The sequence below is a fragment of the Camelus dromedarius genome, chromosome 2, assembly GCF_036321535.1.
Source record: "Camelus dromedarius isolate mCamDro1 chromosome 2, mCamDro1.pat, whole genome shotgun sequence".
NCBI classification, from domain to species: domain Eukaryota; kingdom Metazoa; phylum Chordata; class Mammalia; order Artiodactyla; family Camelidae; genus Camelus; species Camelus dromedarius.
This window is the reverse complement of record NC_087437.1, coordinates 3958915-3984424: the sequence shown is the minus strand read 5'-3', so window position 1 is coordinate 3984424 and position 25510 is coordinate 3958915. Positions and strand designations below refer to the sequence as shown.

Genomic DNA, 25510 nt, shown 5'->3' with positions numbered 1-25510 from the left:
ACTAACCATGACAATAACAAAGAATCATTTGGAAAATAATCATCAGAAGAGGTGTTTAAAATATTAATCAAAATGCTAATAACACTGGGGGAAAAATCAAAATAATGGTGGTAGGCAGGGAGGAGGCAGGCATTTTATGCCAAGGAGCACAAGGGAACATTCCGGTTACGTTCTGCATCTTGAGAGTGGTTGAAATTGCATGGGTGTGTGCATTTGCTGAAAAGTTCTTGGAATGGTTAAGATCTGTGTACTTCACAGCATATGAATTTTATGCCAAAAAAGAAAAGGAGAACTATAAATAAATATTAATGATATGCACGCTCCGGTTTCTAGGGGAAGTATCCTGATGTCTGCAACTTATATTAAAATACATTTTTAAAAGATGAATTGATAGAGGGATGGATAATTATATGACAAAGCAAATATGTAAAAGTATTAATTATTTAGAATATGTGGAGTGAGTATATATATACACATGTATATATGCAAGTTCACTGGAAAATTCAACTTTTCTTGAGATTTGAAAATTTCATAATAAAATATTGACAAAATATTGCTACATGGAGCTGGGATTCTTTAATTGGTTTTTGATTTATATTCTGATCAATGCAACGCCAAGAGAGAACGAGCATGAAAAATAATTAAGTATGTTGTAAAAATACAGAGCTCTTTCTAAAAAATAAACAGCACAAAATTGTATCAGATTGGTAAGGAATAAACTTCTGAATTATTTTAGTTTATCAAAGGTATTTCATTGTCTGACCAATTTGTGGTTAACCATGATCAATGAACCGTATCACGAAAAGCACCAAAGATTCCCCACAACTTTTTATGTACATAATATTCAATTTCGATTTCTAGTAGACTTCCTTTCAGACCCAGACCAAACTAGGCACAGAACAGATATGAATACAGTGAACCTGACGGGGATGGGGGGTGGTACAGACAAACAGATCGCATGACAAGCAGGGATAGAACTATAAAGCGGAAGCAATCTACGACACTCCTTGTAATCACTTACCATAATCACATCATGCATATTTAAGGAGTCTGAGATTTCAAGTGGTAACTCATCTCTCCCTCAGCTGCTGCAGCAGGTCCAGGGCGGTTTGTCCTTTGCTCGCACAGCCAGCCCTTCCACCACTTTCCCACTTCGCTCCCACTCATACCATCCGACCCACTCAGCCAATCTTGTTGGCTCTGCCATCGAAACACACCTAGTGCCTGATTGCTCCCACCACTTCCACCTCTTCCTGACTCCTACAAAGCCTCCCAGCTGCCCCTGCCCACAGCCCTTCAGTCGGTCCCCAACATGGGAGCTGGAGCCACTCTGCTGACACCTACCTTGGACAACGTCTCTCATCTGCCCGAGCCCTCCAAAGGCTCCCATCTCACTGGGGCAGAAGTGCAAGTCCCCTACGAGAGTCCACAGGGCCCCTCCTGCCTCCTTCCTGCTCACACAGACCTCCCCGCTCCTCCCCCAAAGCACCAGACACCCTCCCGCCTAGAGCCTGGCCCAGAGGCTCCTCCCCAAGATCTCCACGTGGTGTTTCCTCTAATGGGTCAGGTCTTTTCTTAAATGACATCTTCTCTGAGGCGTCTTTGGCCAATTTACTTCAGTTCTACCCTACCCACCAACTGCCTTCATTATCCCTCTTTTTCGCTGTATTTTTCTCAATAACACATTTATCACCTAGCACATCACGTGCTTTCCTGATGTATACACTGTTATTGTCTATCACTCCCACTGGAAGGAGAGCCCAGAGCACGTGTTTCTGCCCCTTTCTCGCTGCTGTATCACTGGTCCCTAAGACAGCAGCTGTCACAGATGACACACTGAGTTAGTATCTGCTGGCGGACTGAACGGGTGGCAGGTGGGCGGGCGTGCTACCTGGTGGTGGTGGTCTTCCCCTCCATCTTCTGGCTGTTCCAGACCCTCACCGTGCCGTCGTTCGAGCACGTCGCGAACAGCGAGTGCTCGTCAGAGACTCTGATGCGGTTCACAGCGGACTTGTGCTCATGAAGGTGTGCAACCAGGAGCCCCTTGGGACGCCACCCTGAGGAAGAGCCAAGGAATGCAACTTACTTTCAGTTTACACATACAACCCTCCTGCCGCCCCTGCTGTGAGCGCTGACCACCTGCGTGAGAACCAACAGAACTAAACAAGGTAGCAAGGGCTAGCCAACAAGGGCGGTCTACTGCCCAGGACAGATACTGTCATCTACGGAGGAAGACATGCAAGACAGCAATTAAGAGTTGCTCAAACAGCCTGAGAAAGACAGCACCTGGGGCCTTTCTCTAGTGTCCTAAAAGGCACAAGGGTCACCTGCTACCCAAAAAAACCCTGCCTAGTGCTCAACAGCAGGAGGTAATGACTGTTGGGACCTAGAAATCAGGCACTGGGGAGGCAGCCTGGTCCTGAAAGTCTCCAAGACGCAGCCCCACCACACCATCACATGTGACCCGGGGATACTTCTTTAAACTCTGAGTTTCAATTTCCTTAAGCATAAAATGAGGGGGGAATTACTCAACCCAAAGGATGACTGTATGGATAAATGAGATATAAAGGGTCTAACACGGTCCTGGGCCCACAGTAAACACCCAAATGTAGACTGCTTCCCTACCTGCAATCATTTACTCTGTGATACCAACAGGCTGATATAAATGGTATTACAAATGATAGCTTCAGAAAGCCCAAAGACATTCTACTGCTTTCTTTATGACTTCTACACACCTCTGTTTATCTGTATTCTTTTAGTGTATCATTAATTTCCTCTAATGAATTATGAATTCCTTGAAGCCAGAGACCATGTCTTACCCGTTCCAAACCACTCAGTTTTTAGCAGAAGTATATATATATATATATATATATATATATATATAAAACTATCTTCAATGTATTATGAACAAACTTTTATATTGTGCGTTAACATTTAATAATAATTAATACTAACTTTTAAAATAAAAAAAAACAGAAAGCTATGCTGAAGATCATACTATATTGGGAGTCAGCACTGTGCCTAATTAAGTCCTAATAAAGTCATATTAAAATCAACTTATTTGTTTTACCAAGAAACAAAAATGCCAGCAATCCTGCTTCTGGGTAATATATCCAGAGGGAATTTTAATTCGAAAAGATACATGCACCTCAATATTCGTAGCATCACTATTTACAATAGCCAAGATATGGAAAACAACCTAAATGTCCACCAACAGATGGCAGGATAAAGAAGTTGTGGTATATTTATACAATGGAACACTACTCAGCCATAAAAAAGAATAAAATGCAATTTGCAGCAACATGGATGGACCTGTAGATCATCATTCTAAGAGAAATAAGCCACAAAGAGAAAGAAAAATACCGTATCACTCATATGTGGAATCTACAAAAAAAAAAAGGACACTATGAACTCATCTACAAAACAGAAACAGACTCGCAGACATAGTAAACAATCCTATGGTTACCACGGAAAGGGATAAATTTGGGAGTTTGAGATTTACAAATGTTAGCCACTATAGGTTTGAAAACAAGAAAGTTTCTTCTGTATAGCCCAGGGAATTATGTTCAATATCTTGTAATAACTTTTCATGAATATAAAAATAAATGTATGTATGTATATGCATGACTGGGATATTGTGCTGTACACCAGAAACTGACATGTTGTAACTAATTGTACTTGCATTAAAAAAAAAAATAGCAAAAATGAAACCAAGACTACTGTCAAACCTGGCATACTCTACAACAGAAAACTATGTTTCCCCTTGGATGTCTACCTCACATGTGTGGATGTGATTTGAAGGAGGATATGCTGGATTTGAGAATCATCGAAAACACTTTGCCATGAAGTCTAGGCAATCTAGCAGGCTAGGTTGAACATTTCCCTGTAGAGAAAATCACACAACCACTCAAGTGTGGAAAGAAAAAAAAAAACAAGTCCAACAGTCACTGCACATATCTCGAACGACAAAATCTGACACCTTTTCTGGGATTGCTGTATAAAATGTATAGCTCCACTTAAGTACAAAATGCCACTTATAAAGATAGATTCTATCATAAAATAGACAAGTTTGTGGTCAACTTTTTTTGTTTTTAAAGCAAGGCTGGTTAAATAATACTGAACTGTATCTCAGAAACAACTCAGGCATTGCAGGATATTTATTTTGATTAAAAAAATTTTATGTGACTAGAGATGCCACTTACCACTTACTAATATTTCTTAGATCTTTGAATCACTGACTACCACTTATTCCCCCACTTCACAATGGAAGCCCGTGGGAATTCATGTGATTTTTCTCTCTCTAACACATAAGTGCACTATGCATTTCTCAGCTTTCAAGTTAATTTTTCATTATTAAAATCTATACAGAAACTCAATAAAAATGTTTTTTAAAATCTGCAAATCTAATATCAAAGACTAGCTTCCCCACATTACACTGTGCAAGTCTGTAAACACAGCTAGGCCACAATTTTCACCTAACTTCTCTCCAAGTTTCTTCTAAATCTCCCCAGAATACAGGAGTGTTTTCCCCCAAATCTAAATGCTGACGACTGCTGAGCGGTGGGGGTTATAGGTGATTTTGTTTTCTTTTCAGAAGCACCCATTATTTTCTAAGAGTTTTACCTTTTTTTAAAGAAAACGAATAGATAGTAAACCCTTCAGAAATGAAAAGCCGGAGTCTACTCAGGGAAGCCTGACATCCACCGAGAAAGTGACACAGCCAGGCAATAAAACCACCACCAGAAGGAGAGAAAACCGCAGGTGACTGGCCCGACAGACACAGCCAGAGCTACGGAGACCCAGACCCCACAAGCAATGACTGGACACGAATCACTCTTCCTCCGGCCCGGGGGAGTGAGCTCTGCTCCCACGCCCTGTACTGGGAGTCACCCACCACCGCTCCTGTCGACTCGGGCCCGGGAGCCTGGGCGAGCGCGGCCCCCAAGGACGGCACGTTTACCGGGCGGTGGCGGTTTGCTCTCCCACTCTGCATTCTCCATCATCTGCTTGGCCATCCGCTCGGCACTGCACTGCTCCCGCTTCTGCTGCAGGAGCTGCTGAAGCTCGGTCTTGCACGTGGTCACCCGCACCTGGTAGGCAGACGGCACGACTGTGCTGCTCAAAACCTGTACCGCCGGCTTTCTGCTCTGCACGTTCGTCACTTCTGCAACCTGCAGAACAAAACCAATTACAGGTATTTATGTCATAAATAAAGTACATTTGATGATAAAAAAGTGCTATGTTCTCTCTATTCACTATACCAGCTTTTTGTCCTTTTTAGTGCACCAACTTTTAAATGCTTTTTTTTTTTGTTAACAGAGGTACTGGGGCATGAGCCCAGAACCTCGTGCATGTTAAGCAGGTGCTCTACCACTGAGCTATACCCTCCCCTAAATCTATTTAAAGACAATGACGTTTTTTCCACAAAAACCTAGTTAAAATGAAGTTTAACCACAACATTTCCAAACCCCTACATTAAAAACAGATGATCAGTGCAGCAATAACATTAAATAAAAAGCCTCATTAATTTAAGTGAAGAGAAAAAAGAGAATTTTAATTTATCAGTTGGCTGAATTAATATTTTTCACTTAAAGTATTACTGGCTAGGGAAGAGTCACCTTAAATTATAAACTTACTTCAAGTAAATCAAAATCACTGCATTTCTCACACACAGCAAACTTGGGACTTTTTCCCCAGAAGCATTTTTGCTATTTTACAGATCTAACGATATTATATTAGAGTAAGAATAAGAGAAGATTTTAAGGGTTCACTGCAGCCCAACAGAAGCACAGCTCACGATGTCTTCACCCACAGACCACTCTACTGCTGAGTTCTCTACGACGAGATCTTTTTGGTGCTTTCAATACTAGATTTCCCCTTGGCTCTAAAGTTAAAGATAAGCCTGTCTTAGAGACATGTCCTTCCTACAGGACAAGCCACTATGCTGACTTTCCATACAGCACACAGCCCTTAAAGACCCCAACAGTAGGCTGGGACTCACTACCACCCAGACAGCAGTACCTGAGGAGAAGTGGACAAGGGGACGCAGATGCCAGCAGAGGACTCGGAACGTGGGGGCTTCCCAGGCTGAATCACCTCCTGGTCGCTCCCTTTAGGTGGGGCCTGCGGGATGCTCGGCGGTTCCAGGGACCCAAACATGCTTTTCCATTCTTCATTTACATTTGAGTCTTGTTTCACGTGTTTTCTAGCTACGAAAACAGAATAATCTGAAGGAAGCCTCTGAAATAAATTAGTGCTTTTATTATCTTTTTTGGGGGGAGGGGAAGCAATGGACTTCTACATGCTATTTGCTCTTTCAACAGCCAACTTATTTACATTTACTTGTACACTTGTCAGCTCTCATTTCATCTCTGGACAGATGGACAGATGCACTTTCAGTAGTGTTAATAATTAGACCTAACTGCTTCCTCGTTTCCCAAGGTTAGCTCAGTTTCAAGTAACCACTTTTACATGAAGAACTAACAACAAAAACAACTTTTTCAAATGTCACTGACCACACTACTAAATATGACCTATTTCCAGTATCAGTTACATGGGGAAAAAATTAAGAAAAAATAAAAAATCAATTGCAATACAGCTGCATCCTGACTACAGGCAGATGAGAAACCCCCCCTATTTTTTAAACTTTGTCCAATTACAAAAAATACATTAAGTAGCACAAAGTTCTGGCATTACCAATATGTAACACGAATTGTCCCTTTAACTCTGTAAGCCTCATAAACTATGTAGTTTAATAATACACTACCATATTATTTTGCAAAAATAAAATAACACATACTGCTTCACAACTTGCTTTTTCTCCTACTTAACTAAATATACTGAACATTGATTTAAATCATTCCCGTGTTAATGGACATTTCAATTATTTCCTTTTATTCTGAGAGCATTCTTACATGTTTCTTCAAGTCTGTCAGTGCTTCTGTGAGAAACTTCCAGAACTGAAAATGGTGAGTCAAACAGTAAGAGTATTGTGCAACTCACAATCTCACTGACAGTGAACGAAAGCGCCGACCTCCCCACACGCTTGCTAACACCATTGTCATCAGTCTTTGCTAATCACACAGGCAGAAAATGCCATCTCACTGTTTTCATTTGCATTTATTTTGTTGTCTACCTTTCAAACATACGCATTTCTGTTCTCCTATTGGCTCTATGTTCAAATCCACTATTTTTCCTCTGGGTGCTTGCGTTTTTCTTATTAATTTGTATGAATGCTTTACATTTTATGGCTGTAAACCATTAATAATTAAGTTGCAAATACTTTATTCCAAGTTTGGCAGTTAGAGGTTTTTTAAAATATAATTCATCAGCTGCCCTCAAAATCTGACACTGGACTAGAAACATTTCCAAAAGGCATTTAAGTGAGTATATCTCCAAAAAGGGTTCAAGGAAGAATGCTTGAGATCTTAAAAACCTCATATGATCAATGTCACTGTCATTGCCACAAGAGCTGACAGTTGTAAATCTGAAACCTGCACCGTTAAGGCTTCTCTGGTGGCTACTCTTTTGTAAGACTTTTCAATTCGCTGGGCGTTACCTACTAGAAACAGGCTAGAAAATTTTATGTAATCTTATATATAGACTATTCTCCTTGCTTTGGTGTTTAAAGGATTAAAAAACAGAATTTCACCTTCATTCACATACTTCCACAGGGGCAACATAATTTTAAGAGCAGAGCTCTGGTTTGAATTCTGATTCTGACACATACAGAGCAATGAATGTGGAAGGTTACCTAATGTCTTAACTGTCACTTCATGCCTCCACTCTTCTTCCCCGAAATCTTCCTGCTACACAACGCACTCGCTCACTCACTGTACATGAAAGCTCTGTATCTGGAAATGTGACTTTTTAGTTTTACTACTAGTTAGCTAAAACTAACCTCGTGAAGTAACTTATAATGACCAGCTAAGTGCACACACGTAAGTGGACTCACCTCGCTTGTCATCTGGTTCCTGTTTGGTTTTAACAAGATCAATCTGCCTCCCAGTTATGCCCAAGGCTGCCAAGTCAATGACTCCTTTCTGGCCACTATCATGCAGATGGCTCCGGTCCACAATATTGGCCTTTGCTTTGTTAGATTTCATCATGAAGTCTTTCAGTGCCAGAAGCTTGTCCTCCTCCTCCTCTGTCATTCCCTAAAACCAAATAAAGCCGTATGTTCTACGTTACTTTCACAAGTGGTAACAGGCCTCAGAATGACTAACAATTGAAGGGTCAAACCACTCGATTTAAAATTTCAGAGTAAGAATGGTGAAATGAAGCAAGCAAAAGCAAGAGATAAAGATACTATCAACACACAACGAAATCTCACTAACTGATCTCTCCAGCCACTTTCTACTTCGTATCATGATTTATGCTAAAATTCAAGTAGAATTCAGCTTTGAAATCTCCAAAAAACTTTAATACAGTGCCTGGTAACTAAGAGATCTTTAATACATAACTGAATAAACAAACATTTGGTATCTTCATAAAAATTCTGAAAATATGATATTAAGCAAAAGAAAGTCACCTACGTCAACCTTGTTGCTAGCTATGTGGAGGACACGAAGTGGGGCCCTGTATGTGAAGCCACTCTGATATACAGAGCGCTCTGCACACCTCATGATGGCCGGCTGAGCTGCTAGTGTCAGCAACACACCCACCCACATCCCAAGACAGCAGTGTGTCTGGAGTCAGACTGACTCTGTTCAAATGCCAGCTCCATTACTTACACTATCTGTATGACCACGGGCAGGTTATCCACTTCCTCTGTATCTCTATCTACAAAATGTGGATAATTACTAGTACCCATCATATAAGGTTATTATAAAATGATAATAAATTCATCCACCTAAGACACTAAGAACACTTTAAACTATCTGACAGCTAATGAATATTATTTAATTTAAATAATTGATTGTGCAACTTAAATATTCTGGTACATGAGTAAGTTCTCCATTTTCTTCTTAACTTTCCAACCATCCACAGAACCCTCTAAAATGTTTTTATTATGTAAATGAAAAAGTAATAAAATAATTCCCCTAAAGCCTCAATCTAAAATTCCAGCGGACTTTAAGGTAATATTCACAGTCTGCTGGCACAAGAGGACACAAACCCTAGAAAGTCAGAAAACTAAGAAGTGATGAAATAAAATAACATTAAAGTACATTAATTATTGAGAGATCCTGGACCGAATTTTTTCCAATAACCGGAATTCTTCATTTATTTTCACCTCTCCTCTTAAAATCTTACAGCCATGGTAAGAGGTCTGTTCTTTCTGTGAATCTACGTTTCAGTTGGTAAGACAGAGGGCTCAGCTCTCGTCCACACGAGGCAAGGCCATCGTAAGGCTGTACAGAAGACTGAAGAAGAGCCACACCCCACTCCACGGGGGAACCTTCAACATACTGCACTAAGCAGCCAGACACAAAGGCCACGTACTGTAAGATCCCGTTTACGTGAAATACACAGAACAGGCAAGTTTGTGGAGACAAAAAGTAGATTCAGCAGTTGCCACAGCAGAAGCCAACAGGGAATGCCTGCTAATCGACACGGCTTTCTTTCCGGGCTGATGAAAATGTTCTGAAACTAGACAGTGGTGATGGTTTCACAACTCTGTGAATGTACTAAAAAAAAAAACACTGAATTGTACACTTTGAAAGAGTGAATTTTACTGTATGTGAATTTTATCTCAATAAAAAATGTCAGACGTGCACCATCAAAAAAAAGAAAAAACCCGACAAGGACATTACAAGAAAGGAAAACTGAAGGACAACTCACTTGTGGAAATGGAAAAATTTCAAAAAAAAAAAAAAAAAAAAAAAGGAAAAAGAAAAAGCAATCCAAATCCAGTCTGTATAAAAATGTACTTTGCACAATATTTATGTTCACATTATTTATGTATTATACATTTATAGTATTTGTGTGTTTTACAATAAAATTGTATTTAAATATAAATACAATATGATACAGTTGTTTCACAAAAAAATCTAGGTATAAAAGGTTGATGACATGGGAAAATCAGTGTAGTTAGCTACATTAACAGAATATTAAAAAAAACCATATGATAAAGACATCTGATACATCTTAATATTCTTCCATAATAAGCCTCAGCAAGCCAGATATGGGTGGGAATTTCTTTAATCTAATAAAAAGTGTACCGAAAAAGTGTTAGCAGACACCAAACAGTATAATGCTGAGTTTTCCCAACGAGATGAGAAACGAAAAGAATGCCCACTATCACAAATTCCATTTACACTACACTGAAGACCCTGGTCATTTAAATAAGGCAAGGAAACAAAAGTATTCACTGGGAAAAAGTGAATAATACTGCTACTACTGTTCACACACAACAGAATTATGAATGTGCAAACTCAGAAGAAGCATCCAAGCCAAGAGATTAGAACTGGTCAGTCAGTCAGACGAGGTTGCTGGATTCAGGATCAATATAAAAATTTTTTCTATACACCAGCTACAAAAACTTTTTTTTAATATACCAATTATAATAGCATTAAAAGCCAATTACCCCAAATATGTATAACAATTAAAGATATATAAAACTCTACAAAGTAAACCATAAAACATTACTGTGATAACTTAAAGATCCAACTAAACGTAGACACGCACCGTGTTCATCGACTGACGTCTCACTGGCAAGACTTTGATTCTCTCCTACAGGTTCCAATGTAATCTCAATCACATACCAACAAAAAAAAATTTTTTTTAATAAAGTGACAAGATGATTAGGAAACATCATTTGGAAAATGTAAGTGGAAATGCAAAGGACCAAGACAACCTTGAAAAGCCAGCGGGGAGATTGTGCTCTAATCAGAGGTCAAGTCCACAAGCATGCCCCAACACTGCTTCCAGCCGTGATGTCCAGGAGGGACAAGATTTACTCTCCCATGTTAAACAACTTTAAACTGGACAGAAACTATGAAACGCCACTTTTCAAGCACTAGAAAACGGGAAGCACAGGCTGCAGCCCCCAGGACAGAGGAGAGTCCTAGGACTGCCCCCGCTCACTCTCTGGGGAGTTTCCAGTCCATGCACGAGGAGGGGGAACGCAAACCCAGTTCAGCAGAGCCACGTTCAAGGAGCACGAAGGCTGAGCATGTGGGGCACAGAACTGGGGCAAGGGTCTGGCCCACGGCCAGGGCTACGGCACAGTCTCCTCAAGTCTGCGGCTGAGTACTGACACCGGGAGCGCGAGGCCAGGAAGAGCAACCAGAAAGCAGGAAGCCCCGGAGCTCACCTGGGCTGGGGTCACACACACTCCAAGCAACCAGAGCATCATGGACCCCAACATTCTGGAGTCAACCTGAGCCGGCCACTGACCAAAGGCTGCTCTGGGCCTGTCCTAACAAAGCTTAAAACAAGGTTCAAGAGGAGCCAATTGATCCCCAGTAACTTAAACTGCACCACAAAGCAGACCTAACACAACATAGTCATCACATGGAATCCGCAGGGATCAGGTCCAGGACCCCCATGGACACTCAAGTCCTTTAGATAAACTAGCGGCTTAGTATTTGCATCTAACCCACACACAACCTCCTGTATACTTTAGATCAGCTCTTGATACAATGTAAATACTACGTAAATAGTTGCCAGCACGGCAGTGGGAAAACCAACACCAGCAGCAAGTCAAAAACATTTACTAGGAGCTACGGCCGCCTCGCAGAGAACTAATGACTCACGATGAAAAGCTTTCGAGCTCATACACAAAACCTGCAGGACGGGGAGAAATCCAAAGAATCACACCACCCAAGCCTGAAGGTATGTCTGAGTCGGGGTGGTTTTTATTGCAGGGAGAAATCCTTTTGATAAGGATTACTTACTCAGGAGAAACAACTGAAAAATGTGATTTGATATCCAAGTTTCCATAAATTGCTTTCTAAAATACAAAATACACCTAACGTACAAGCCGAGGTTAAAAGAAAACTCAAAAGGCTGGCAATTCAAGTCACATCAAACTGAAGTCCTCTGAAATAGAGGAAAGAGAAACACTGGCCTGGAAGGCACACTCAGAGGCGGCTCTAGCCTCCAGGCAAATTCAGACCCAGAAGAGCCGCAATGGTTACGGACCAGCCTCCTGGAGAAGCCTATTCCAACATTCCGTCACCCGAGCCAGCAGGTGGGCATCAAACAGCAACGGACAGTTAGGGATGAGCACAATGCGTGAGAGGCTTTACATCCCAAGCTGGACTGTTTTTCCCATCTTCTTTTCTCATTAGACAGGACAACGACTGACAGGTATCCTCCTAACCAAAACGTCCTGCAGACTTAAAGACAGTCATTAACATCGTCTCTCAGTATCTGCTGTGTGGCTCGTGGAGATTTACTCAGAAATCAGATTCTTTATTTCTAACCATTTTTATTCCTACCTTGACTTCTCCGGGATCCACATATCCCTCTTAAAACACGATGCCAAATCTATACGTAATATTTCTAAAGAGGCCTTAATGTTTCTGAAGAGACCAAGTAAAATAAAAAGATTAATTTCTAATTCTAACAAAATTTGCTAAACAATCTGAATTCATAGACCTGTAAGACACAGTAGTAAAATCTGGATTGAGATAAACCAGGATTTTCCTCTATTGCATTTGAACTTTGTATTGTTCCTTCCAATTGAATTTCATTGTTTTTCATGAAATATGGAACTGAGCCAAGAATATCACCTACATCTAGGGTTATACCCCCTCTTTCCCTCATTTATACAGCCAGTCATCACAAAAAACTTACCAGGTCTCCCAAGATTCCTTATTTAGCTCAACCCAATTCCTTACCATCATCACAGTATGTCCTAGATACCAAAGCAAATGCATATAGTATCTGCCAGATTTATTTACTGGTTTGTTATAATACAATGTCATTTAAAATATTTTTAAGAGCTAGATAGAAGCCTCAATGTTTTCATAAAAGTTTCATTTAAAGGTAAGATTTCAGAAAGGTGATACAACCTGTGAGAGCAACTTCTTCAGCAGCTGTTCTATGGCGGGGTCCTCAGGTGGGGGGCAGGCAGGAAGAGACCCGTGTCGTTTCTTCTGTCGCATGTGCAGATGTCTGAACAAGCTAGTAATGTCCTTAGACCTCAAAGCATAATCAAATATAGATCGACTTACTGGCTCTTTTAAAACACTGAGCAGAACAAGTTTTCTTTCAATCTATATTAGAAAAATAAAAAAGAATCAGCCAAAGATACAATGTAGAGTACAGTTATTTCCAAATTCAACAAATATAAACTGCATAAAGTTAACATAGGTATTTATTTTCTAAGAAAACGGGAGATACCAACATCTGCAATTTCTGCTTAGAAGAAAAAAGAATGCTAGCGCCCTTTAAAGAGCAAACATATTCCTTCTGTTCACTGTTAGCATCTGAGCACACAACTGTGTCTGTCACACCAGAAGCTAACAAACACCCAGGTTAGAAAAGTTCAGATCGCGAGTTTTCTAGACCCCAAAATGTCAGACGACTTCCTAGATCTAAGAAGTCCCTGCAGTCCACAGGCCTAACGGCCAAAGGGCACTGGTCCAGGGGAGCCGCTCAGCAGCTACCGGCCTCGTGCAGCCAGGCCTCCCAGCAGCTCCAGCTGCTTCTGAAAAACATTACTCTCTCCAGAGAGTTCATATTCCTTCCTTTTCCAATCCCCATGGGTACTCTCCTTGCCAGCACATATACAATAAAAAAGGATGCGCACTACGAATGGTAGCCAAGAGGGCTTTCTGTAGATCTCCTCAACCACCTGGTGAGCTGGCCCATAGAAACCTGCATTAAAAGGGTATCTTTCGTCTAATCCCAACTGTAGACAGGTAAGAATTACAAAATATAAAGATAACTGGTCTCTCAACTCCTGAGCCTGGTCTTTCAAAATATAAACCAATGAGAAATGCAAAAAGTAGTAATAACTTCTGAGAAAACAAAGAGAACGGTGCAGATTTCTCACAAACCACTTTCACGTCGCATTCCTTAGTAAACCACAACTAAACAGTATTACAAATACATGCAATTTTAAAATCCCAGAAACACCTTCTCCATATTATAAGAGTTTAGAAACCAAACTTCTAAACAGAGTAAGTAGTCAAAAACAGTAAGTCTCTAAACATGATTTCCAAGGAAGCTTTAATAGTGTCGGGGGGGGGGGTATTTTCTAGTAATATTATCCATCTTTCATGTACACACAAATTGTTCCTAGGATAAAAATTTATAAATTTACAAACTCTATGAAACAAAGAATGATGATCCCCTAAAATGAACTAATCTATTATGAAAAGTAAGGACTGAAGGCCTGACCAAACCCACTCATTTCCAGAGGACATCCAAGGCCATTTTCTCCAACCACAGGGAAGGCACATCGGGCTAAAAAAGCAGGAGAAAGCCAGAGAGGAATGGGAATTTGCAGAAGAAAAAGAGTTTTAGTAAAAATGGGACATTTCAGGATGTCCTAACAGCCAGAATCAACTCTTAACAGCCCATTCAACCTAAGTGTCGACTCTGACAGCTGGCTGTCCCGCAACGTGAAGGGGGTGAACAGTGACAGGCCCGGTCCACGAGTGCCCTGTATAAAGCAGACACCAGAGTCCACCACTGAGTGCTAGTCTTCTGGGGGGGGTTGGGGGGTACTCATTAGATTAAAAAGGAAAGAAACCAGAACCACTTAGTGTGCAGAAATCACATTTTGGAAAACGCCTTTTTCTACTTTATTATAAACGCTGACTCGGACTGAGGTCAGTTACACTTCTACAGGAGAAGCCCTCGGAGGTCCATCAACACACACTTCTGCTGTACTTCCCTTCAGCGGCAGGTGCTCGCCAGCACTGCACGTAAGAAAACAAGGGACGAACTACTGAGGGCTGTGTTACTACAAGGCTGTGTGACAGAACAGTCTCCTGAACTTCCCTCACCCTCCAGAGTGTCTGTCCCGTTAACATTAACTGCTTGAAAGGAAGGTGGAAATGCAGTACCCCAGTTTAAATCTTTAAAAATTTAAATAAAAAGAGGACTCTCTAAACCTCCCATTAAGGGGCACGGTTGGCACGTGCTTACCTGTATTATGGGCTGAGTGATGTATGGTTCAAGGTAAGGCATCAGCTTGCAGTAGACATCCGCTGTGCTGATCTGGTGAGCGACCACCGTGATGAACCCCACAGCACCATACCGGATCCACAGGTTGGGATGACACAGAAAGGGGGCTAAACAGGCAAAAAGGTATGGATGAAACCATGTTCATCAACAGTTTCAAACTATCAAGATAAACAAATTTTCACCTTATAACAACTGATAAAGGGACTACACCAAATTTCACTGTCAGGTTGCCTTTTATACGCAATTATCCTGAGATATACACTGAACCAAGTGAACATACTGATGTAACTATCATAAGTATCAGCAATCCCATGAGAGGAAAAACAGCTCCCTCTTTTCTCAGGATTTAAATTGTCATATTTTAGTCAGGGCTGAAGATGAGCAGGCATAACCTCATTTACTTATAAGCCTGGGTTAAAAACTGTCAGACAAAGACATCAAAAGCCCCAGCAGTATACAGCAAACCACTACTCCCCCACCTAATACCCCACAGAAGTCCAAAGATGCACCCGCCATCTTCCTCATAAAGAGCAAGGAAACCGGGAAGTTCTTTCTTCTCCAAGCCGTAGCTTGGATTAAGGGAATGATCTCACCTCTTTTACATCCTTTTTAATGCAAAGGTTGGATCATGTCAAATACAATACTTATAAATTCATATACAAGGTGTTATAAATGGGAACTAAAAGACAGAAAACATATGATGCCTGTTGTGTAAGATTAACTCAGGAAATTAAATCTTTCACAGCTTTTATTTTAACTATTTCCTATATTACATTAATTTCAACTAATCAAAAAATTTAGAATAAAATTCAAACATCTAAAGTAACCTGATTTAGAATAAAATTTAAACTTCTAAAACACAAAAAAACTGTATTAGTTCTGAGCATGCAAAAACATCCACATTTAGAGAACATTAATTTTATAAGAAACGGCAAACAGAGAAATAAGAATACTGCCACGATGATGTCAACATCGTGGAGGAGTGAGACACTCCCTTTGACTCTCCCCTTCAATCTACAGCCGGGAAAACATGCACAACACAACAACGGTGCCTCTGCACAACACACTAGAGCAGGAGAATTCCACACATGTACATCTAGAGGTGAGCAGACTGGAACAGTGAGAGGAGGAGGAACCTAAGGCACACAGCAGGTATTGACTGCAATCCTGTAACCTCTGCCCACAGTAGCTGAGCCTAGAGCCCCAGAGAACCTGGCAGCAGCAGGGGAGGTGGCACACACGCTGGCCTCCCCCACAGCACCACCTGCACCCACAGGTAACTGGGTATCAGCAGTGGTGGGGGCTGGGACACCATCCCTCCAGCCACAGAGGCACCAACAGGTCTAGCACCCCACGCCCCTACCCGCAGCAGCAAAGCCCTCACACCCTACAACACCAGTCACAGCAAAGATGCCCACATGGCTCCAACTCCACCCCATCCTCCCCCCATCCTCATGGGGTACTGGAATTGGCAGGAGAGCCCACCAACCTGGGGCCCCAGGCAACGATGCCAGCAACACTGGCAGCAGCAAAGCACCAACACCAGACACACAAGAAGCAAAAGTCAGGTCAACGGGGCAACACCTCTAACAGAGGCAGTAGAGGGTGGAAACTGCAGACTCTCATATATAACCAGACGCAGCTCAGGTAAAAGAAATGTTGAAGAACTTGTGCTATATCGCCACCTACTGGAAAACAAGGAGAAAAACCTCTAACTGCCAACCTGTTGAATCACTAGAATCAAGTAGAGAGCTATTTACTACTCAAAAGGGACTAGCAGAGAAACAATTCATCAGCACCATGAAGAACCACAGTAACATTGTGCCACACAAGAGGAATGACAGTGATACTGACATCAGAGAATCCCAAACAGCTGTCACGAAGAAGCTCTAGGAGCTACAAGAAAACCCAAAGACACTTCAGGAATAAAAAAAAATCAATGAACAGAAGTTAACACTTTACCAAAGAAGACTGAAACCCTAAAAATGAAGCAAACAAATTCCAGAGCTTAAGAAATCAATAAACGATTTGAAAAACGCATTAGAAAGCACTGGAGGGTAACCACAAATCAAAAGCATACAACAGAGTCACAAAAACCAAAAAGAAACCAAGACAATAAAAAAGAAAATTATCAAACCAGAAAAAGAAAAAGAAACAAAGCGGAAATACCAAATCAACTGGAAAACTAAGTTCAAAATGGCAATAAACACACATCTATCAATAACTGCCATAAATGTCAATGGACTAAATGCTCCAATCAAAAGGCAGAAATAATAAAACAAGAACCTACAATATGCTGCATACAAGAGACCCATGTTAGGGAGAAGGACACACACAAACTGAAAGTGAGAAGATGGAAAAAGATATTTTATGCAAATGGAAACAAGAAAGTAGGAGTAGCAATACTGATTTCAGACAAAATAGACTTTAAAACAAAGGCCATAAAGAGAGATAAAGGACACTGTATAACGATCAAAGGAGCAATACAAGATGAGGATATTACACTTGTTAACATATATGCACCCAATATGGAAGCACCTAAATACGTAAAGCAAATAATGAAAAAAAAAAGGGAGAAATTGATGAGAACACAATCATAGTAGGATACTTTAACACGCCATTAGTATCAATGGATAGGTCTACCAGACAAAAAATCAGTAAGACAATGGAGACACTAAATGATACAACAGAACAGTTAGACTTGGTTGATATTTTTAGGACATTATAACAAAAAAAAAAAAAAGAATATACGTTCTTTTCAAGTGCATATGGAATATTCTCTAGGACAGACTATGTACTTGGGCACAAAAGAAGCCTCAAGAAATTTAAGAAGGTAGAAATTACTTCCACCATCTTTTCTGACCACAATGCTGTGAAACTAGAAAGAAACCACAGAAAAACACAGGAGAAAAAAAAGCCTGGAGATTAAACATGCTATGAAAAAAACCAATGAGTCAATGACGAAACCAAAAAAATTTAAAAAATACTTTGAGACAAACGACAATGAAAACATAACCACACAAAGTCTATGGGATGTAGCAAAAGCAGTCCTAAGACAGCAATTCCTCAAAAAAGAGGAAGTCTCAAGTAAACAACCTAACATATCACCTAAAATAATTAGAAAAAGAAGAGCAAACAAAACAAAAAGTCAGCAGAAGGAAGGAAACAATAAAGATCAGGGAGAAAATAAATAAAATAGAGCTAAAAAAAAAAAACCAACAGAAAAAGTCAATCAAACCAAGAGCTGGTTTTCTGAAAGAGTAATAAACAAAACTGACAAACCTCTGGCCAGGCTCACCAAGAAGAGAGAGCACAAATAAACAGAACAAGAAAGGAAAATGGAGAAATTACAATCAATATGACAGAAATACAAAAAAAAAAAAAAGACAGAGAGAATACTACAAACAACTATATGGAAACAAACTGGACAACCTAGAAGAAATGGGCAAGTTTCTGGAAACATACAGTCTGCCAAGACTGAATCAAGAAGAAACAGACCACATAAACAGATCAATCACTAGAAATGAAATAGAATTAGCAATAAAAAATCTCCCTGCAAACAAAAGTCTAGAACCAGATGGCTTCACTGGGGAATTCTAACAAACATACAAAGAAGAACTCATAACGATCCTCAAAACTCACCCAAAGGACCAAAAAAGAGGGAGTACACCCAAATTCATTATATGAAGCCACCATCACCCTAATACCAAAACCAGACAAAGACACTACCAAAAAAGAAAATTACAGGCTAGTATCACTGATGAATATAGATGCAAAAATCCTCAACAAAACATTAGCAAACAGAATCCAACAGGACATAAAAAAGATCATATACCATGATCAAGTTAGGTTCATCCCAGGAACACAAGGATGGTTCAACAGACGCAAATCAATTAACATGATACACCACATCCACAAAAGGACAGAAATCACATGATCATATCAATAGATGCAGAAAAAGCATCTGATAAAATTCAACACACATTAATGATAAAAACCCTTACCAAAGTAGGCATAGAGGGAACATCTCTTAAGACAATAAAAGCTATTTATGGCAAACACACAGCCAGCACAATACTCAACAGTGAAAAACTAAAAGACCGCCTCCTAAAATCTAGAACAAGACAAGGATGCCCACTCTCACCACTCCTATTCAATACAGTATTGGAAGTCCTAGTCACAGCAATCAGGCAAGAAAAAAGAAAAGGGATCCAAACTGGAAGAGAAGAGGTAAAACTGTCACTATATGCAGATGACATGATACTACATATAGAAAACCCTAAAAGCACCACACAAAACTACTAGAGCTGATAAAAGAATATGGCAAGGTAACAGGAAACAAAGATTAACAGACAAAAATCAATTGCATTCCTTTACACTAACAATAACTTAGAATGAAAAAAAAAGTAAACAATCCCTTTTAAAACTGGATTCAAAAAGATAAAATACTTAGGAATAAATCCGATCAAGGAGGTGAAAGACTTACACGGGAAGAACTACAAAACACTGACTAAGGACATGAAAGATGACTTAAAGAAATGGAAAGATTATCCCATGCTCCTGGATTGGAAGAATTAATATCACTAAAATGGCCATAATGCCCAAAGCAATCTACAGATTCAGTGTGATCCATATCAAATTATCCAGGACATATTTCAGAGAACTAGAAAAATCCTAACATTTATACGCAATCACAAAAGACCCAGAATTGCCAAAGCATTACTGAAGAGAAAGAATGAAGCTGGAGGAATAATCCTCCCAGATTTCAGACAATACTACAGAGCTACAGTAATCAAAACAGCATGGTACTGGTACAAAAACAGACATATGGATCAATGGAATAGAAGGAGCCCAGAAATAAACCCACAAACTTTTGGTCAATTAATCTTTGACAAAGGAGGTTAAGAACATACAATGTAGTAAAGACAGTGTCTTTAGCAAATGGTGTAGGGAAAACTGGACCACTGCATATAAATCAATGAAGTTAGAATACTCCCTCATACCATACACAAAAATCAACCCAAAATGGCTTGAAGACTTAAATGTAAGACAAGACACTATAAACCTCTTAGAAGAAAACATAGGCAAAAAGAAAGAGAAATAAGATATTTTTAAAATGAGGAATTCCACAAGAGCTTTCAGACTCTTTAGGAAGGGCAACATTAGGGTAACAAACATTTAGGAAGGAAAAGAGAGGACGAAGGGAACAGTTTATTTAAAGAAATAAGAGCTGAGAACTTCCCAAGCCTGGAGAAGGAACCAGATGTACAATTCTGTGAAGCTAAGACAGCACCTCATTACCTCAATGCAAGAAGACCTTCTCCAAGACACATTATATTAAAATTGTCAAAAGTCAATGACAAAGAATTTCAAAGGCAGGCAGGCAAAAGGATGGTAACTTACAGAGGACCCCCTACCCCTGCGTTAGGCGACCAGCATATTTCTCAGCAGAAACTCTACAGGCCAGGAGGGAGTGGAATGACATTCTCTAAGTACTGAGATAAAAACTGTCACCCAAAAATGATCTCTACAGCAAAGTTATCGTTCAAATGTGAAGGAGAAATAAAGACTTTCCCAGACAAACAAAAGCTGAAGAAGTTCAGCAGCACTAGACCTGTCTTACAAGAAATGCTGCACGGACTCTGCTACCAGAAACAAGAGGTGAAGGTACACAAACTCTGAGGAAGGTGATAAATAGAATCAGAAAATCACAACTCTTTATGAAAACAGGTTCTTATTACAGCATAAATTTTACTTTACTTGTAATTTTACTAAAATTACACTTTATTACAGCATAAACGTAAAAGGGGGGGAGCAGAAAAAAATAACTGTAGCTATTTCAATTTGGTAACAAACTCACAACATAAAAAAGGAGCATTTGAGACAACAAGAGTACAAACAGGGAAGAGGAAAAGGGCAGAATCCACACAGGTAAATGAGGACGCCATCAGCAGAACAAGGACCATTCTACCTATGAGATGTTTGACACAAACCGCATGGTAACCACAAAAAATAAATCTAGAGCAGAGACAGGAAACATAAAAACAATGAGGAAACAGAAAAACAACATAGAAAACCACCAAACCAAAACGGCAAAGAGAAACACAGGGGAAAAGTAACAACAGAGATGTAGAGCAACCAGAAAACAAAAGAGTAAATAGCAGGACTGGTCCCTCATCTGTCAACAGTCATTAAGTTAAGTTAATCAGTGATTTAGATGGACTGACTTCACCAATCAGAAGACACACTGTGGCTGGATGGGTTAAAAACAAGGCCCAACTGTGTGCTGCCTCCAGGAGTCTCACCTCAGCTGTAAAGACACACACAGGCTCAAAGTGAACAGACAGAAGATGCTGCCCCAAGTTACAGCCTAAAGAAAGTAGGTGTAGCCACACTCCCACCAGATAAAACAGACTTCAAGCTGAAAAAGGTAACAAAAGACAAAGATGGACAGTATATAATTATAAAGGGGACAATTCATCATGAAGACATAACAGTTAATAAACATATACCTAACATAGGGGCACCAAAATATTCAAAACAATTATTAAGAGACCTAAAGGGAAAAACTGACAGCAACACCATGAGAGTAGGGAACTTTAACACCCCACTTACATCGATGGATAGATCACCCAGACAGAAACAAACCCCTGCATGTGGATAATTAATGTGAACAGACAATGGAGAAAGGACAGTTTCTCCAATAGTTGGTGTTGAGAAAACTGGACAACTACATGCAAAAAAAATGAAACTAGACCCTATCTCACACCACACACAAAAATCAACACAAAATGGATTTAACCCTTAAATGTAAGACCTGAAACCGTACAACCACTGAAGAAAACATAAGCAGTACGCTCCCCGACATCAGTCTTAGGTCTTTCCAGGTAAGTCTTTCTAGGTAAGTCTCCTCAGACAAGAGAAACAAAAGCAAAGGTAAACAACTGGAAAGACACTAAACTAAAAAGATTTTGCACAGCAAAAGAAACAATCGACAAAACAAAAAGATGACCTATTGAATGGGAGAAGATATTTGCAAATTATATCCCTAAAAGGTTAATATCCAATATATGCAAAGAAATTATTTCAAAAAACAAACAATCTGATCAAAAAATGAACTGAAGACCAAAATAGACATTTTTCCTAAGATACAGAGATGGCCAACATGCACAAAAAAGGTGCTCAATATCACTAATCAGAAAAATGCAAATCTAAACTACAATGACATATCACCTCATACCTGTTAGAATGGCTGTGATCAAAAGACAAGAAGTAACAAGTGTTGGTGAGGATGTGGAGAAAACGGAACCCTCATACACTGTTGGCGGGAACGTAAATTGCTGCAGCCACTATGGAAAACGGTATGGAACTTCCTCAAAATATTAAGAATAGAACTACCAAAAGATCCAGCTATTTCATTTCTGGGTATTTATCCAAAGAATACAAAAACGTTAATTCAAAAAGACACATGCACCCCTATGTTCATCATGGCATTACTTACAATAGTCAAGATATGGGAACAACCTAGGTGCCCTCCACTGGATGAAAGGATAAAGAGGATGTGGTAGAAATATATAATGGAATATTACTCAGCCATAAAGTAAGATGAAATCTTGCCATTTGCAACACAAATGGACCTTGAGGGTATTATGCTAAGTTAAACATATCAGAGAAAGATACCATATGATTTCACTGATATGTGGAATATAAAGAAACAATAAGTAAATAAATAAACAAATCAAACCAAACAAAAACAAGCACATAAAGAGGAAAGAGTTGCAGACACCAGATGAGGAGGGAGGAGGGAAAAAAAATGGGTGAAGAGGACCAAGTGACTGATGGTGGGGAGAAACCGCATTTCTGGTGGTGAGCATGCTGTAGTGTGCAGGGAACGAGAAACAGACGCTGTGCACATGAAACTTACATGTTATAAACCAATGTTACCTCGATAAAAAATAAATCTGAAAAATAAATGATCAAAAAAAATACTGTTACATGCTAATGTTACTTATATAAACAGGCGAAGAAGAAAAAAATTGTTCAAGATACCCATCTCCAAAGTTCTGCCATTTCCAATTCTTCCAGGTACACATGGAGGAGACTACAGTTATTTCATAAACACCCTGCAGCCTCTGATACAGCCAACAAGGGAGGGCTGGTAGCTTCCCTGACAACAGGACTGGAAAAACACTGACAACTTTCCAAAAAGAAACTGAACTCAAATGGCCTGGCAGGATCAGGGCCCTTTATGTTACCCAGGTTACACAAGCACACACCCACCTTGTGCTCAGGGTGTCCAGAGGGTACGTCCCTGCCCCCTGATTTCATGGCAGTCACATCCCCTACTCTAGCCAACAGAGTGTTAGCAGGTGTAACACAGAGAAGCCTGAAGCCAGGCTTCTGCCATCACCCAGAATGTAACCTGGGCAGCCACTGCCCTGCCAACCTGAGCGCCAGAACAAGACACATAAATCACAGTCACCACAGACACGTAGGAGATACAAAGCCTAAGCTCACAGATGCATGATGAGAACCTTCTGGAAGCATTTACTGGGATTCTGTGCTTGACTGCTGCACAGCAGTGTTGTATCAGGAAATCACTAACTGATATGAAGGACCTCAAACACTCAAATAAAAAGAAACCAGAATTGAGAGATCTCCTATAGAACATCCAGTATACTTCCAATTATCTGGGGACAAGCGCAGGAAAGGTGTGTTTGCGTGATAGCTAAGTGGGCTGAGTGTAGCTTTCATCAGGATTACCACCACCACCACGAACACAATTCCCCTGAAGAATCAGCCCAAGAGATAACCACGCACCATTTAAAGACAACGGAGGGTGTGCAAAGTTTGTCATCAGCTTTAAGCAGGTAAGTGTTCTAAGCTACTAAAAACTTTCTTCTTTTAAACAGTTCAAGATGCTAACAAATGACTGACTGATTTTTCCCAGCAAGGCTTTCCCCCCTCACTGCAAAGCTGGTACAAATTCAGTTCCAGTTCTAAGGGAGTTTACTATCCAAAAAGTTGGACCACATTGGATTTATTCTACACCTAAAGATAATAATAATTTATTTTGATGCTAAACTCAAGATACAAGAGTACCCCACATGTTCACCCGATGACCAATGACTAGAAACAGCAGGATGCAGAAAAACCTCTGCAAAATTTGAGGAGAGGTGCAAAACTAGCTTTTACCACTTTTGCTTAAAAACTGATAGACATCCATTTCGCAGATAAAGAAAATGCTAATTATAAGCTATATTAAATCTCAAAAAAACTCCCAAATATCCAGGCAACAGAAGGACTGTATTACATGAAATCAGAGTATACAGGCACATATTTATACACAGAGGACATTAATTAGAACGAAGAAGATCAAAGTCAAAAGCAAGAAAAACTCTACCCTTGGGAGGTAATGCCACTTTCATGAGAGAAAAAAGAAAGCACTGATGTGAGAATTCAGAAAATGAGAATGAGCAGGAAAATATTCCAGGCAAGATACACATGTTAAGATGGTACATTTTCTCTTCAGTATTATTAAGAAAACAGATCTTTCTACAACCGCCTTAACTACAAATGACCAGAAATTCAAAAACCACTCTAACATCTTTTGTCTTATTATAATATTAGTAATTTTTGTTTCCCAAGCTGTCACCTCTCTAAAAAGCTGGGGGGAAAAAGAGACGACACCCTCAAGATTCAACACTCTGTAACTTAACACAAAAAATCAAAAGCATTTCAGTGTAATGGAGATTTTCATCATGATTATGTTGCCAATACTCAGAACTTTTCTATCGAGTTTGTAATTATTTTTAACATAATCATCAAAAAAGTCAAACCAAACTAGAGATATAAATTAAAAAAAAGGTTACAGCTATTGGAGTGCAAAATAAGAAACCTACATACACTCAAATTTCCATAAATATTTTTCTTTTAAAAAGCTACATTCATGCCTTAAAAACTTCCACAAATTTTATACCTCTACTATCTAAACATGTAATTTCTCAACAATCAAAATAAATTATAACTCCTCTGTCTTTCTTCTCTGAGGAGTGCTTCAAGAAAAACCTACCAACCAAGTCTAACTAATTTGATCTTTCTACTAATTTTCCTTGGCAAAACATTTAGCAGCAATAAAGTATTTTATCTAAAAAGGCAATTTTCTAAGATTTCATGTCCTCTCAGTCAAAGCCAATCTGCAATCTTATACTGGTTACTTTCTTAAGATGAAGCTTCTGATATTCTTAACTTTACAACGTGCCACGTTTACTTGTTTGCTCTTATCTGAATTTTAAGTTTATGGACATAGATAAGTGTCATAAAGATCAGGGAATTCATTCCTTTCATTGGTTAACAAAATTACCAACAGTAGTAACTTCAATACCATGAATTCTTAACTGGTAATCAGCACAGTGACGGAAGTGAG

General features: G+C 39.7%; 1 protein-coding gene across 1 annotated transcript in view; it reads right to left on the bottom strand.

Moving 5' to 3' along the window:
- PIK3R4 (phosphoinositide-3-kinase regulatory subunit 4) overlaps nt 1-25510 on the bottom strand; it is a 70380-nt gene that overhangs the window by 22577 nt on the left and 22293 nt on the right. Inside the window, exons 8-13 of the mRNA XM_010979692.3 lie at nt 15046-15191; nt 12960-13163; nt 7955-8156; nt 6022-6209; nt 4961-5171; nt 1892-2057 (exon numbers count right to left, since the gene is read on the bottom strand). Coding sequence (XP_010977994.1) covers nt 1892-2057; nt 4961-5171; nt 6022-6209; nt 7955-8156; nt 12960-13163; nt 15046-15191 — 1117 coding nt within the window. The remainder of the gene's footprint in view (nt 1-1891; nt 2058-4960; nt 5172-6021; nt 6210-7954; nt 8157-12959; nt 13164-15045; nt 15192-25510) is intronic.